Genomic DNA, 16099 nt, shown 5'->3' with positions numbered 1-16099 from the left:
GTTATGGATAAAGGCTGTGTGTGATGACATAGTGCACATAACAATGCCTTTTGCGGTTAAATTCTCATGTAATAATACAAAATATAGAAAACTTAAATTGGTTTCCATCGCATTTTGAACTCTACTGATTGTTTTCTCACAAAAATGCTTTGCATAAAGCGGATGTGCCCTCTGGTATTGGCACCTGCGCTCTATCCAACAGCTCGCAGATACAGTGCGGGTATAGCTACATGATGAGATTATTATAGACAAAAGAGCAAGATTATTTGTATTTGTCAAAAAGCAGCCAAGCATCGATGATCATGTCACCAGAATAAGACCCTTGATATTTATTGGAAAGGAGCATCAAGCTCATCACCTTGCCGTTTCACACCCCAGTAAATGTGTTTTTACTTTAGATATTGGAAGTTCGCTTGTCAATAGCTCTCCGACCGAGGGTCCTAGGATGATGAGAGTGATATATCTAGATTCTTCAACGATGATGAGAGTGATATATCTAGATTCTAGAATCAGATGATGAGAGGGATATATCTAGATTCTAGAATCAGATGATGAGAGTGATATATCTAGATTCTAGAATCAGATGATGAGAGTGATATATCTAGATTCTAGAATCAGATGATGAGAGTGATATATCTAGATTCTAGAATCAGATAATGAGAGTGATATATCTAGATTCTAGAATCAGATGATGAGAGTGATATATCTAGATTCTAGAATCAGATGATGAGAGTGATATACAGTGGGGAAAAAAAGTATTTAGTCAGCCACCAATTGTGCAAGTTCTCCCACTTAAAAAGATGAGAGAGGCCTGTAATTTTCATCAAAGGTACACGTCAACTATGACAGACAAATTGAGAATTTCTTTCTCCAGAAAATCACATTGTAGGATTTTTAATGAATTTATTTGCAAATTATGGTGGAAAATAAGTATTTGATCACCTACAAACAAGCAAGATTTCTGGCTCTCACAGACCTGTAACTTCTTCTTTAAGAGGCTCCTCTGTCCTCCACTCGTTACCTGTATTAATGTCACCTGTTTGAACTTGTTATCAGTATAAAAGACACCTGTCCACAACCTCAAACAGTCACACTCCAAACTCCACTATGGCCAAGACCAAAGAGCTGTCAAAGGACACCAGAAACAAAATTGTAGACCTGCACCAGGCTGGGAAGACTGAATCTGCAATAGGTAAGCAGCTTGGTTTGAAGAAATCAACTGTGGGAGCAAATATTAGGAAATGGAAGACATACACGACCACTGATAATCTCCCTCGATCTGGGGCTCCACGCAAGATCTCACCCCGTGGGGTCAAAATGATCACAAGAACGGTGAGCAAAAATCCCAGAACCACACGGGGGGACCTAGTGAATGACCTGCAGAGAGCTGGGACCAAAGTAACAAAGCCTACCATCAGTAACACACTACGCCGCCAGGGACTCAAATCCTGCAGTGACAGACGTGTCCCCCTGCTTAAGCCAGTACATGTCCAGGCCCGTCTGAAGTTTGCTAGAGTGCATTTGGATGATCCAGAAGAGGATAGGGAGAATGTCATATGGTCAGATGAAACCAAAATATAACTTTTTGGTAAAAACTCAACTCGTCGTGTTTGGAGGACAAAGAATGCTGAGTTGCATCCAAAGAACACCATACCTACTGTGAAGCATGGGGGTGGAAACATCATGCTTTGGGGGTGTTTTTCTGCAAAGGGACCAGGACGACTGATCCGTTTAAAGGAAAGAATGAATGGGGCCATGTATCGTGAGATTTTGAGTGAAAACCTCCTTCCATCAGCAAGGGCATTGAAGATGAAACGTGGCTGGGTCTTTCAGCATGACAATGATCCCAAACACACCGCCCGGGCAACGAAGGAGTGGCTTCGTAAGAAGCATTTCAAGGTCCTGGAGTGGCCTAGCCAGTCTCCAGATCTCAACCCCATAGAAAATCTTTGGAGGGAGTTGAAAGTCTGTGTTTGCCAGCGACAGCCCCAAAACATCACTGCTCTAGAGGAGATCTGCATGGAGGAATGGGCCAAAATACCAGCAACAGTGTGTGAAAACCTTGTGAAGACTTACAGAAAACGTTTGACCTGTGTCATTGCCAACAAAGGGTATATAACAAATTATTGAGAAACTTTTGTTATTTACCAAATACTTATTTTCCACCATTATTTGCAAATAAATTCATAAAAAATCCTACAATGTGATTTTCTGTATATTTTTTTCTCATTTTGTCTGTCATAGTTGACGTGTACCTATGATGAAAATTACAGGCCTCTCTCATCTTTTTAAGTGGGAGAACTTGCACAATTGGTGGCTGACTAAATACTTTTTTTCCCCCATTGTATCTAGATTCTAGAATCAGATGATGATATAGAGCAAGGTACACCCATAGTTTTTTCCTATAGTCGAACTCTTCCCTTAACAGAGCTGAAAAGGAAGCATTGTGCTGTTATCTGGTGCTCAGGTTGTTTAGGGATCATCTTAAAAGTGCAATACCGGTGATTGCATGTAAGCAAAAAAATATATGTTTTTGCATTCCCATTCAGGAGGGTTAGCCCTATATGAAGATTACACACACTACATCAACCAGCTCTCACAGTCTCACGTCAAAATTAAACGTTCATCCATGTTTCTCAAACGTCAAATTTCAAAGTGTTTAACGTTAAGTTTAGGCATTAACTCAACATTTGTAATGTTAGGGTTAAGTTTAGGCATTAAACCCGAAATCTTAAGGTTAGGCATTAACTCCGAATGGTTAAGGTAAGGGTTAATGTTTGGGATAGGCTTAAAACAGAAATATCAAACATAACTTTCTATCGCTGGATTCAAACTTACAACCTTTGCAACCTTTGGAATCAGAGGCAGACCCTTACGCCCATCCACCATCCCCATCCACAACGCCCTAGCAAATCCCAAACCTACTGGAAGGTAACAGCGCTCACTGTTGCCCTTAGTGGACGTCCTCAGACATGGATGGACGTCGAATACTGACTTGTATCACGGGTGACCTGGCTGCACTGCATAGGGCCTCCAGTCGCTGTAGGGAACAACATTTATATTAGTCACCTCTAACTACTAAGGGTGCTATATTTGACCCATTTACAAGGATACTTTTCAAAAGCTTCCTATCCAGGTGAAATGGAGATGTGAAACCACATCATGTGAAGTCACTGAACCCCCTCATCCAGTTCACCACTTCCCTGATTTTACATTAATATTTCCTGTGATAGGTCTGACTTTCAATACCTTTCATACCCATATGAGCTAAAGATGTACAGACCAAGGCGTCCTTCACCTCTCTTATTCCTTCCCCTTTGGTTCTTTACAAATATTTTTCCTAGTACAACTTTGGATATTAATTCACGTACATATCTAATATATCAATAGCATCCACATGACATATACATCTAAAACCACTTGAGATCTTTGACCTACCTTGTCCATAGTACACCCATTAGAATTGCTATCTTATATTGCATTGATTATATACAAATATTTCCTGTGTTAGGTCTAAATTTCAATAGCTCACTGTCCATATGCGCTACAGATCTACAGACAAGTGCGGTGGGTTCCTTGACCTCTCTTATCAAAGGTTCACCTTTTATTTTTTCATAATTCCTCACCTTTGATTTTCCAGAAGTACACTGTACTCTACATTGAGCCATTTAATTAAATGATTTATGAGACTGGAGAACACATTGGGAGGAATCTTAGACCTTTCCTCCATACAGAATCTTTCAAGATCCTTGATATCCTTCGTCTGCGACTATGGACTGCCCTCTTCAATTCAAACCACAGGTTTTTAATGGGGTTCAAGTCCGGAGACTGAGATGGCCATTGAAAGGCATCAAAATGTGAAAAAAGGTTAAAGTGGGTGTAGTCTTTCTATAGGCACCATATATGGACTCCGTCTGTGTGAAATAAAAGGGGTTGACGTGATTTCTGAATGCCCATCCTTTCCTCTGTCCCCCATACATACAACAGCTGTAAGGTCCCTCAGTCAAGTATTGAATTTCAAGCACAGATTCAACTACAAAGACCAGGGAGCTTTTCGAAAGCCTCATATAGAAGGGTAGTGATTGGTAGATGGGTAACAATACAAATTCAGACATTGAATATATCTTTAAGCATGGTCAAGTTAATAATTATCCTGTGTATGATGTATTAAACCACCCAGACACATCAAATGCACAGTCGTCATTCTGAACTGAGCTGCAGGACGGGAAGCAAACTGCTCAGGGATGTCACCATGAGAGGCCATTGGTGATTTTGGGAATGAATCAACAACAATGTAGTGACTCCACAATAATGACCAAAATGACAGAGTGAAAAGAAGAATACAAATACACAGAATACAAATATTCCAAAACATGCATCTTGTATGCAACAAGGCACTAAAGTAATACTGAAGAAAAAAATACACAACAAAGGAATACACCTTTGGGCGTAAATGCAAAGCCTTATGTTTGGGGCAAATCCAACACAACACTGAGTAACTGCCTCCTTATTGTCAAGCATGGTGGTGGCTGCATCATGGAATGGGTATGCTTGACATTGGCAAAGACTGGGGAGTTGGTCAGAATTAAAATAAATATTGTGGAGCTAATCACAGGCAACATCCTAGAGGAAAACCTGGTTCAGTCTGCTTTACACCAGACACTGGGAGAGGAATTCACCTTTCAGCAGGACAATAACCTACAATACAAAGCCAAATCTACACTGGAGTTGCTTACCAAGAAGACAGTCCTGAGTTTTGTTCTTAAATCTGCTTGAAAATCTATGGCAAAATTAGAAAAGTGCTGTCTAGCCATTGGGGTAAGGGGGGGTAGAAGGATTACTTTATCCTATCCCAGGTATTCCTTAAAGAGGTGGGGTTTCAAATGTCTCCGGAAGGTGGTGAGTGACTCCGCTGTCCTGGCGTCGTGAGGGAGCTTGTTCCACCATTGGGGTGCCAGAGCAGCGAACAGTTTTGACTGGGCTGAGCGGGAACTATGCTTCCGCAGAGGAAGGGGAGCCAGCAGGCCAGAGGTGGATGAACGCAATGCCCTCGTTTGGGTGTAGGGACTGGGTGTAGGGACTGAAATGCTCACTTACGTTTGGATGTAGGGACTGAAATGCTCACTTACGAGCCCTTTCCCAACAAAATAATACACTTTGATAATGTGGATTGGAAGCTATTAAAAATGATAATTATGACCGGAAATATTAATTTATAATCAGGAAGCTTTAAAATGGGAATTCAAATCAATCAAATCAAACGTTATTTGTCACATGAGCCGAAATACAATAGGTGTTGACTTTACGGTGAAATGCTCACTTACGAGCCCTTTCCCAACAATGCAGAGTTAAAAAGTAAGACAATTAGCAAAAAATAAAATAAAAAAATAGTAACACAATAAAATAACAATAACGAGGCTGTATACCGGTACCGAGTCAATGCACACAGGTACGAGGTAGTTGAGGTGATTGAGGTAATATCTACATGTAGGTAGGGGTAAAAGTGACTAGGCAATCAGGATAGATAATAGACAGAGTAGCAGCAGTGTGTGTGATGTGTGTGACAGATTGTGAAAGTGTGTCTGTGTGAGTGTGTGTGTTGTGTCAATATGCATGTGTCTGTGTGTTTTGTGTGTGTGAGCATATACAGTGGGGAAAAAAAGTATTTAGTCAGCCACCAATTGTGCAAGTTCTCCCACTTAAAAATATGAGAGAGGCCTGTAATTTTCATCATAGGTACACGTCAACTATGACAGAGAAAATGAGGAAAAAAAATCCAGAAAATCACATTGTAGGATTTTTAATGAATTTATTTGCAAATTATGGTGGAAAATAAGTATTTGGTCAATAACAAAAGTTTCTCAATACTTTGTTATATACCCTTTGTTGGCAATGACACAGGTCAAATGTTTTCTGTAAGTCTTCACAAGGTTTTCACACACTGTTGCTGGTATTTTGGCCCATTCCTCCATGCAGATCTCCTCTAGAGCAGTGATGTTTTGGGGCTGTCGCTGGGCAACACAGACTTTCAACTCCCTCCAAAGATTTTCTATGGGGTTGAGATCTGGAGACTGGCTAGGCCACTCCAGGACCTTGAAATGCTTCTTACGAAGCCACTCCTTCGTTGCCCGGGCGGTGTGTTTGGGATCATTGTCATGCTGAAAGACCCAGCCACGTTTCATCTTCAATGCCCTTGCTGATGGAAGGAGGGTTTCACTCAAAATCTCACGATACATGGCCCCATTCATTCTTTCCTTTACACGGATCAGTCGTCCTGGTCCCTTTGCAGAAAAACAGCCCCAAAGCATGATGTTTCCAACCCCATGCTTCACAGTAGGTATGGTGTTCTTTGGATGCACTCAGCATTCTTTGTCCTCCAAACATGACGAGTTGAGTTTTTACCAAAAAGTTATATTTTGGTTTCATCTGACCATATGACATTCTCCCAATCCTCTTCTGGATCATCCAAATGCACTTCAGACGGGCCTGGACATGTACTGGCTTAAGCAGGGGGACACGTCTCGCACTGCCGGATTTGAGTCACTGGCGGCGTAGTGTGTTACTGATGGTTGGCTTTGTTACTTTGGTCCCAGCTCTCTGCAGGTCATTCACTAGGTCTCCCCGTGTGGTTCTGGGATTTTTGCTCACCGTTCTTGTGATCATTTTGACCCCACGGGGTGAGATCTTGCGTGGAGCCCCAGATCGAGGGAGATTATCAGTGGTCTTGTATGTCTTCCATTTCCTAATAATTGCTCCCACAGTTGATTTCTTCAAACCAAGCTGCTTACCTATTGCAGATTCAGTCTTCCCAGCCTGGTGCAGGTCTACAATTTTGTTTTTGGTGTCCTTTGACAGCTCTTTGGTCTTGGCCATTGTGAAGTTTGGAGTGTGACTGTTTGAGGTTGTGGACAGGTGTCTTTTATACTGATAACAAGTTCAAACAGGTGCCATTAATACAGGTAACGAGTGGAGGACAGAGGAGCCTCTTAAAGAAGAAGTTACAGGTCTGTGAGAGCCAGAAATCTTGCTTGTTTGTAGGTGACCAAATACTTATTTTCCACCATAATTTGCAAATAAATTCATTAAAAATCCTACAATGTGATTTTCAGGAATTTTTTTCCTCATTTTGTCTGTCATAGTTGACGTGTACCTATGATGAAAATTACAGGCCTCTCTCATCTTTTTAAGTGGGAGAACTTGCACAATTGGTGGCTGACTAAATACTTTTTTTCCCCACTGTATAGTGTGTGTGTGTGTGTGTGTGTGTGTGTGTGTGTTGGAGTGTCAGTGTGGCATGTGTGAGTGTGTGGGTAGAGTCCAGTGAGTGTGCAAAGAGCTGGAGCAAGAGAGTCAATGCAAATAGTCAGGGTAGTCATTTTATTAACTGTTCAGCAGTCTTATGGCTTGGGGGCAGAAGCTGTTCGGGAGCCTTTTGCAAGGGCAAAAACCAAAACTTGCACCTCTTGGGGTCCCCAGGACCGAGTCTGGAATACCCGGATGATAAAAGCTAGCCTGTACTGCAGGTCCCTGTGTGTTATGATAAAGGATAGCCTGTACTGCAGGTCCCTGTGTGTTATGATAAAGGCTAGCTTGTACTGCAGGTCCCTGTGTGTTATGATAAAGGATAGCCTGTACTGCAGGTCCCTGTGTGTTATGATAAAGGCTAGCCTGTACTGCAGGTCCCTGTGTGTTATGATAAAGGAGAGCCTGTACTGCAGGTCCCTGTGTGTTATGATAAAGGCTAGCCTGTACTGCAGGTCCCTGTGTGTTATGATAAAGGCTAGCCTGTACTGCAGGTCCCTGTGTGTTATGATAAAGGATAGCCTGTACTGCAGGTCCCTGTGTGTTATGATAAAGGATAGTCTGTACTGCAGGTCCCTGTGTGTTATGATAAAGGCTAGCCTGTACTGCAGGTCCCTGTGTGTTATGATAAAGGATAGCCTGTACTGCAGGTCCCTGTGTGTTATGATAAAGGATAGCCTGTACTGCAGGTCAATGTGTGTTATGATAAAGGATAGCCTGTACTGCAGGTCAATGTGTGTTATGATAAAGGCTAGCCTGTACTGCAAGTCCCTGTGTGTTATGATAAAGGATAGCCTGTACTGCAGGTCCCTGTGTGTTATGATAAAGGATAGCCTGTACTGCAGGTCAATGTGTGTTATGATAAAGGATAGCCTGTACTGCAGGTCAATGTGTGTTATGATAAAGGCTAGCCTGTACTGCAGGTCAATGTGTGTTATGATAAAGGCTAGCCTGTACTGCAGGTCAATGTGTGTTATGATAAAGGCTAGCCTGTACTGCAGGTCCCTGTGTGTTATGATAAAGGATAGCCTGTACTGCAGGTCCCTGTGTGTTAGGATAAAGGCTAGCCTGTACTGCAGGTCCCTGTGTGTTATGATAAAGGCTAGCCTGTACTGCAGGTCAATGTGTGTTATGATAAAGGCTAGCCTGTACTGCAGGTCCCTGTGTGTTATGATAAAGGCTAGCCTGTACTGCAGGTCCCTGTGTGTTATGATAAAGGCTAGCCTGTACTGCAGGTCCCTGTGTGTTAGGATAAAGGCTAGCCTGTACTGCAGGTCCCTGTGTGTTAGGATAAAGCCACTAGCCACTGTCTGTAAGATTTCCAGTCATTTAAACTAATGAAAAATAGGAAATAAATAAATGAATATTTACAATTATCTTACCTTGCCATAACCAATGAACTAAGGACCTATTAGCATACTCAAATGTTTCTGTTTTTGTTGTCAGACTTGCTCCTAATATTGTCTCTCTGTCTCTCTCAGGGGGAGGAGACTGACTGTCTGATATCATGGATCAGACTCCTCAGTCCCTCGTTCGAGCCCAGGACTCTGGTCCTTCGCCCTCCATTATGTCTCAACCTGCTCCTCCACCGTCCTCCATCGTGGCTCAACCTGCTCATCCACAGTCCTCCATTACGGCTCATGGTGGTTCTGTTGTCGCTGCACCCCAGCTTGTTGGCTGCAATGTTACAGGTTCAGTTTATCAAAACATCAGTGTTACTATGCCTTCACATGGTGCTGGTAAGACAATTATTTATTGTTCTTTTTGTTATAATAGAAAATAATACCAAAACAAAAACAAAACAAATTATTACAGAAATGTTGATTTATTTGCATAATGACCTTAACAAATGAAGGTAATAAAATGTATAATATATATATTTTTTAGATGAAGATATGCAAAATGTACTTGACAAAAACAAGTCCAACATGAGGAAGAAGTTTGGGAGCATCTTTGAGGGGCTTGGAAAACGCGGAAACCCAACACAGCTTGACAAGATTTACACAGAGCTCTACATCACAGCTGGGGAGAGTGAAGGGGTTAACAGAGAACAAGAGGTTTGGAAGATACAGAATATGTCTCAGACTAAAATATATCAAGACGATGCAATCAACTGCAATGATATCTTCAAACCCTTACCTGGAGAAGAGGTATTCATTAGAACTGTGCTGACGAAGGGCATCGCTGGCATCGGAAAAACAGTCTCAGTGCAGAAGTTCATCCTTGACTGGGCAGAAGGACAAGCCAATCAGGATGTAGATTTCATCTTCACCCTTCCATTCAGGGATTTGAATCTAAACAAAGACGACCAGTACAGTCTGTTGGAGCTCCTGAGTGACTTCCACCCTGAACTTTCAGATATAGAATACACAAAGAAGGTGGTCGCCTGCAAAGTCCTGTTCATCTTGGATGGTCTGGATGAAAGCCAACTTCCACTGGATTTCCATAACAACAAGAGGTTGTCTAATGTAACCAAGACAACATCAGTGGACGTGCTGCTGACAAACCTCATCAAGGGGAATCTGCTTCCTTCTGCTCTCCTCTGGATAACCTCCCGACCAGCAGCAGTTGACAAGATACCCTCCGACTGTTTTGACCGTGTAACAGAAGTTCGGGGATTCAACGACCCACAGAAAGAAGAATACTTCAAGAAGAGATTCAGTGATGATGAAAACCTGTCCAGCAAAATCATCTCACACATAAAGACATCGAGGAGTCTCTTCATCATGTGCCACATTCCGGTCTTCTGTTGGATTACTGCCATGGTTCTTGGGAACATGTTGAGAGGATCCTGTTCTGAAGAAATCCCTAAAACTCTGACTGAGATGTACATTCGTTTCCTTCTCACTCTGACAAACCTGGAGAACAAGAAGCATGGGAAAAATGAACCAGACCTTCGGAAACTGTCAGAGTCTGACGTACAGATCATTCTGAAGCTTGGAAAACTAGCCTCCCATAACCTGTTAAAGAGCAATCTGGTGTTTTCTGAAGAAGATTTGAGAGAGTGTGACATTGATGTCAACGAAGCCTTTTTGGGCTCAGGGATGTGCACAGAGATCTTCAGAGAGGAGGACCCAATGTTTAGAGTGAAGTTGTATAGCTTTGTGCATCTCAGCATTCAGGAGTTCTTCGCAGCACTCTATGTTTCCCATTGTCATGCCAATGGTTTGCCATGGATTTCACCATGGGTTTCACTATATTTCGGAAAGCTGGATACATTGCATGACTTACACAGGTGTGCAGTGGATAAAGCGTTCCACAACAAGAACGGCCACCTGGACCTCTTCCTCCGCTTCCTTCTGGGCATCTCACTGGAGTCCAATCAGATCCTCTTGAAATGCCTACAGCTCCAGACAGAGGGAGACAAAGAGAGTATCCAGAATACCATCCAATACATCAAGGTCAAGTTATCGACTGAATGGTTTGTTTCCTCAGAGAGGTGTATCAATCTCCTCTACTGTTTGATTGAGCTGAAGGACAACTCCCTGCTGAATGAAATTCTAAAGTTCCTGACCTCCCAAAGTCTCTCCAAGATTGAGCTGACACCTTCTCAGTGCTCGGCGCTGGCGTACATGCTGTTGATGTCAGAGGAGGTGCTGGATGAATTTGACACGAGAAAATACAACACGTCAAGTCAGGGCCGTAGCAGACTCCTCCCAATAGTTAGATACTGCAGGAAGGCTATGTAAGTTCAGATGATAGTGAATTTACATTTACGTCATTTAGCAGACGCTCTTATCCAGAGCGACTTACAGGAGCAATTAGGGTTAAGTGCCTTGCTTAAGGGTACAGATAGATTTTTCACCTAGTCGGCTCGGGGAATAGAACCAGCGACCTTTCGGTTACTGGCACAACGCTCTTACCCACTAAGCTACCTGCCTCCATTTACTTTCCTAAGATTGGTAAATTCCCGTAGTCACTTACGACTATTAGTATAGTTTACACTTTTTTTTAATGTCCTTTATAAGCCCTTTGTTTTCCCCTCTTAAGGCTAGTGGCCTGCTATTTCACAGACGACTGCGCTGAAATTTTGGCATCAGCTATCCAAATGCCTGGCTCACACCTGAGAGAACTCAGCATAATCTACAGCCAGCTGGAGAACCAGAAGCCCTTCATAGACGCGCTGGCAAGTCCCAACAACAGACTAGAGTCACTAGACATCAGTCATATCCAAGGGTTTTCAACAACTGAGCTGGAGGTGCTAACTGCTGCACTGAATCAATCTTACAGTCAGCTGCACACACTAAGGTGAGCAATTATTAGTAAACAAAACAAAAAAAAGAGCAAACCAAGAAAAAGCTTCTTAGTAAAGTGGAAGAAAAATAGAAACGGAAGCCGTTTGTGACATGAATTGATGGATCTACAGCTTCTTCTTCTGCTGGCAACTAGCAATGCAACAACGGCACCTAAGGGATGTTAGGGGACGGAACAGGGGAAGTCAGCCAAGTGTTTAGCTGTTTGAAGTCAATTTAAAAGACTCTTCTGTAAACTTCTTTACTACGATTACACTCCGTAAGAGACTGAAGCATGTAAGTCACAAAGTGTAGAAGGATGATCCACTTTGTTGTAATCCAAAGGTTTCCTGGGTGTTGGCTCGACGAGAGCTGCGGTGAAATTGTGGCTTCAGCTCTGGCGTCAGAGAACAGCCATCTGAGAGAGCTGGACCTCAGCGACAACAAACTGACAGACACCGGGGTGGAGGGGATCTCCACTGGGCTTATGAGTCCACACTGTGAACTGAAGATACTGAGGTGCGATATTTATGACAACAAGTGATTTGAATCATGTCAATCCATACAGCCCCTTTAATTCCATATTCTCTCACGCCAGACTTGTCCGTTGTGAGGTCACTTCCTGTGGAAGTTTGTCCCCTGCTCTAGCAGCCTCCCAGTTGGAGGAACTGCATCTGAGCTGCAACACCCTGGGCGACATGGGACTGAAGCTGCTCTCTGCTGGACTGGAGGATCCACACTGTCAGATACAGAAACTGGGGTGAGAAATGATGATGCTGTAAAAAAAAAAAAAAAAAAAAGTAAAGTGTGGTATACATACATACAGTTTTATTTAACATTCTGTATTTCTGTGCACAGGTATTTGGATAAAACCAAATTCAAATTTCAATCTCTCTCTCTCTCTCTCTCTCTGTTTCTCCTGCTATCTCTCTCATTCATCTCTTAGACTGAGGCAGTGTAATCTATCAGAGTTATCCTGTGAGTCCCTGTCCTCTGTCCTGTGTTCAAACTCAACCCTGATAGAGCTGGACCTGAGAGACAACGACTTGGGGGATTCAGGAGTGGAGCGACTCTCTGCTGCACTGGGGGACCCTCGCTGTGCCTTGCAGGTTTTGGGGTGAGAGGCTCACATATTGATGTAAGCAAACCCTTTTGAATTGAGTATGGCACCCTAACTCATTCCAACTGTTCTCTGCAGGCTGTCTGGTTGTCTGGTCACAGAGGAAGGCTGTGCTTCTCTGGATTCAGCTCTGAGGTCAAACCCCTCCCACCTGAGAGAACTGGACCTGAGCTACAATCACCCAGGAGACTCTGGAGTGAAGCTGCTCTCTGCTAGACTGGAGGATCCACACTGTAGACTGGATAAACTCAAGTTAGTGTAATATGTTATGTGTACACTATTTAGTTACTTTAATATTCCTTTAATATTCCTCTGCATATTATGATTATTTCTTGACATTAACTATTTCTATTAAAACAATACAGTGTGGACTTGTGTGGAGAGTGCAGGATCAAACCAGGCCTGAGGAAATGTGAGTCTGACTGATGTGTAATATGATATACAGGGTTTCTTCAGTTTGACATTTCCTTTAAAACAATGAGAAAGTACTGTCAGCTGAACAGAAAAACATTTAACTTTCCTATTTCCCTGGCTCCTCATTGTGCATGTGTGTCTTCTACAGATTCCTGTGAGCTCACCCTGGACCCAGATTCTGCACACATTGACCTGAGGCTGTCTGAGGATAGGAGGACAGTGTTGTGGAGAGAGGACAATGCTAACAGACAGAGTAGTGCTAGCATAGGAAACGAAGCTAACAATGCTAACAGTGGGGATGGTGCTAGCATAGGAAACGAAGCTAACAATGCTAACAGTGGGGACGGTGTTAGCATAGGAAACGAAGCTACCAGAGGGGAAGAATCAAATAAATGGATTGATCCATCAATTTGTACAAGATCCCTGTCTGTGCATTGTACCAAGGGTTTATCTACTGGACGTTTCTACTGGCAGGTGGAGGCCACAGGATGGTTTGATATTGGGGTTATTATCAAAGAAAACAATAGTATCTACAATATGTATGACCTCGTGTTTCGTCACAACAGGTGGGCGTTTAGACTAATCCGTGAAGTTGCATATTCAGGAGAAGGCACCACTACCACTAATTGCATTGGGGTGTTTCTGGACTGGCCGGCCGGCACATTGTCCTTTTACAGCGTCTCCTCTGACGCTATGACACACCTGCACACGTACAATGACTTGTTCACTGGACCCCTTTACCCTGCATTCAATATTCACACTGAAGAGGAGCAGGAGGGGTCCATCAGATTGTTGTAACGTTCATTAAGGCCCTTCAATATTCACACTGAAGAGGAGAAGGAGGGGTCCATCAGATTGTTGTAAAGTTCATTAAGGCCCTACAATATTCACACAGAAGAGGAGAAGGAGGGGTCCATCAGATTGTTGTAACGTTCATTTAGGGCCATGTCAAGGTTTAGAAGAAATGACTGTGATTATATCTTCTACTAATGACATTGTGTAGGTTTAGGGGGACCTCTGGTTTTCTACTGAAGGGGTTTGGCTGCTGTTGTAACCTGACTTCATTGTCCTTCGGTATCTTAGTTCATGAATGACAGATGAAGATCCATTGGTAGCATGGTCATTTATATTTATTATGGATTCCCCATAGGCAGCAGCTACTCTTCCTGGGGTCCAGCAAAATAAAGGCAGTTATACATTTTAAAAACATGACAATAAACTTTACAATGCATTCATAACAGATTTCACAACATATTAAGTGTGTGCCCTCAGGCCTCTACTCTACTACCACATATCTAGAACACAAAATCCATGTGTACATGTGTGTATAGTTCGTACGTTATCATGAGTTTGTGTGCATGTGTCTATGTTTGTGTTGCTTCACAGTCCCCGCTGTTCCATAAGGTGTATTTTTTATCCGTTTTTTAAATCTAATTTGACTGCTGGCATGAGTTACTTGATGTGGAATAGAGTTCCATGTAGTCATGGCTCTATATAGTACTGTGCTCCTCCCATAGTCTGTTCTGGACTTGGGGACTGTGAAGAGACCTCTGGTGGCATGTCTTGTGGGGTATGCATGGGTGTCCGATGCCATGTCAATACCTCTCACAAATACAAGTAGTGATGAAGTCAATCTCTCCTCCACTTTGAGCCAGGAGAGATTGACATGCATTTTATTAATGTTAGCTCTCTGTGTACATCCAGGGCCAGCCGTGCTGCCCTGTTCTGAGCCAATTGCAATTTTCCTAAGTGCCTCTTTGTGGCACCTGACCGCATGACTGAACAGTAGTCCAGGTGCGACAAAACTAGGGCCTGTAGGACCTGCCTTGTTGATAGTGCTGTTAAGAAGGCAGAGCAGCGCTTAATTATGGACATAGTTCTCCCCATCTTAGCTACTGTTGTATCAATATGCTTTGACCATGACAGTTTACAATCTACTATATAGAGGGTTACTCCAAGCAGTTTAGTCTCCTCAACTTGCTCAATTTCCACATAATTCCTTACAATATTTAGTTGAGGTTTAGGGTTTAGTGAATGATTTGTCCCAAATACAATGCTTTTAGTTTTTGAAATATTTAGGACTAACTTATTCCTTGCCACCCATTCTGAAACTAACTGCAGCTCTTTGTTAAGTGTTGCTGTCATTTCAGTCGCTGTGGTAGCTGACGTGTATAGTGTTGAGTCATTAGCATACACAGACACACTGGCTTTACTAAAGATTGAAAAAAGTAAGGGGCCTAGACAGCTGCCCTGGGGAATTCCTGATTCTACCTGGATTATGTTGAAGAGGCTTCCATTAAAGAACACCCTCTGTGTTCTGTTAGACAGGTAACTCTTCATCCACAATATAACAGGGGGTGTAAAGCCATAACACATACGTTTTTCCAGCAGCAGACTATGATCGATAACGTCAAAAGCCGCACTGAAGTCTAACAAAACAGCCCCCACAATCTTTTTATCATCAATTTCAGTCATTTGTGTAAGTGCTGTGTTTGTTGAATGTCCTTCCCTATAAGCGTGCTGAAAGTCTGTTGTCAATTTGTTTACTGTAAAATAGCATTTTATCTGGTCAATTACCATTTTTTCCAAAAGTTTACTAAGAGTTGGGAACAGGATGATTGGTCAGCTATTTGAGCCAGTTAAGGGGGCTTTACTATTCTCAGGTAGGGGTATAAATGTTGCTTCCCTCCAGGCCTGAGGGCACACACTTTCTAGTAGGCTTAAATTGAAGATATGGCAAATAGGAGCGGCAATATCGACCTCTATTATCCTCAGTAATTTTCCATCTAAGTTGTCAGACCCCGGTGGCTTGTCATTGTTGATAGACAATAATACTTTTCCACACTTACTTTACGGAATTCAAAATTACAATGCTTGTCTTTCATAATTTGGTCAGATATACTTGGATGTATAGTGTCAGCGTTTGTTGTTGGCATGTCATGCCTAAGTTTGCTAATAATTAAAGTAGTTGGCAATATCAGTGGGTTTTGTGATGAATGAGCCATTGATTCAATGAAGGGAGCGGAGTTTG

General features: G+C 42.5%; 2 protein-coding genes across 2 annotated transcripts; both read left to right on the top strand.

Moving 5' to 3' along the window:
* Positions 1–8809: 8809 nt before the first annotated feature.
* Positions 8810–11297, top strand: LOC311114663 (protein NLRC3-like; the record flags this gene model as incomplete). The annotated part of the gene is made up of 3 exons (XM_084189903.1): positions 8810–9041; positions 9190–10935; positions 11293–11297. The coding sequence occupies 3 exons, from the start codon at positions 8810–8812 to the stop codon at positions 11295–11297; spliced, it is 1983 nt and encodes a 660-aa protein (XP_084046029.1).
* Positions 11298–11315: 18 nt separating this feature from the next.
* On the top strand, positions 11316–14302 carry LOC311114657 (ribonuclease inhibitor-like). The gene is made up of 7 exons (XM_084189899.1): positions 11316–11550; positions 11880–12053; positions 12133–12294; positions 12481–12651; positions 12733–12906; positions 13020–13066; positions 13217–14302. The coding sequence occupies exons 1-7, from the start codon at positions 11351–11353 to the stop codon at positions 13864–13866; spliced, it is 1578 nt and encodes a 525-aa protein (XP_084046025.1). The 5' UTR covers positions 11316–11350; the 3' UTR covers positions 13867–14302.
* The last annotated feature ends 1797 nt before the right edge of the window (positions 14303–16099 follow it).

This window comes from Coregonus lavaretus (assembly GCF_964263955.1).
Source record: "Coregonus lavaretus genome assembly, contig: HAP1_SCAFFOLD_1937, whole genome shotgun sequence".
Classification (NCBI taxonomy): Eukaryota; Metazoa; Chordata; class Actinopteri; order Salmoniformes; family Salmonidae; genus Coregonus; species Coregonus lavaretus.
This window is presented reverse-complemented; position numbering and strand designations above follow the sequence as displayed.

Excerpts from the sequence above, each read along its gene's own strand:
- LOC311114657 (XM_084189899.1), top strand. The coding sequence starts at position 11,351 with ATGCCTGGCTCACACCTGAGAGAACTCAGCATAATCTACAGCCAGCTG. Across the intron at positions 12,295-12,480 it reads TGTCAGATACAGAAACTGGG|ACTGAGGCAGTGTAATCTAT; the intron begins GTGAGAAATGAT and ends TTCATCTCTTAG. Across the intron at positions 13,067-13,216 it reads CAAACCAGGCCTGAGGAAAT|ATTCCTGTGAGCTCACCCTG; the intron begins GTGAGTCTGACT and ends TGTCTTCTACAG.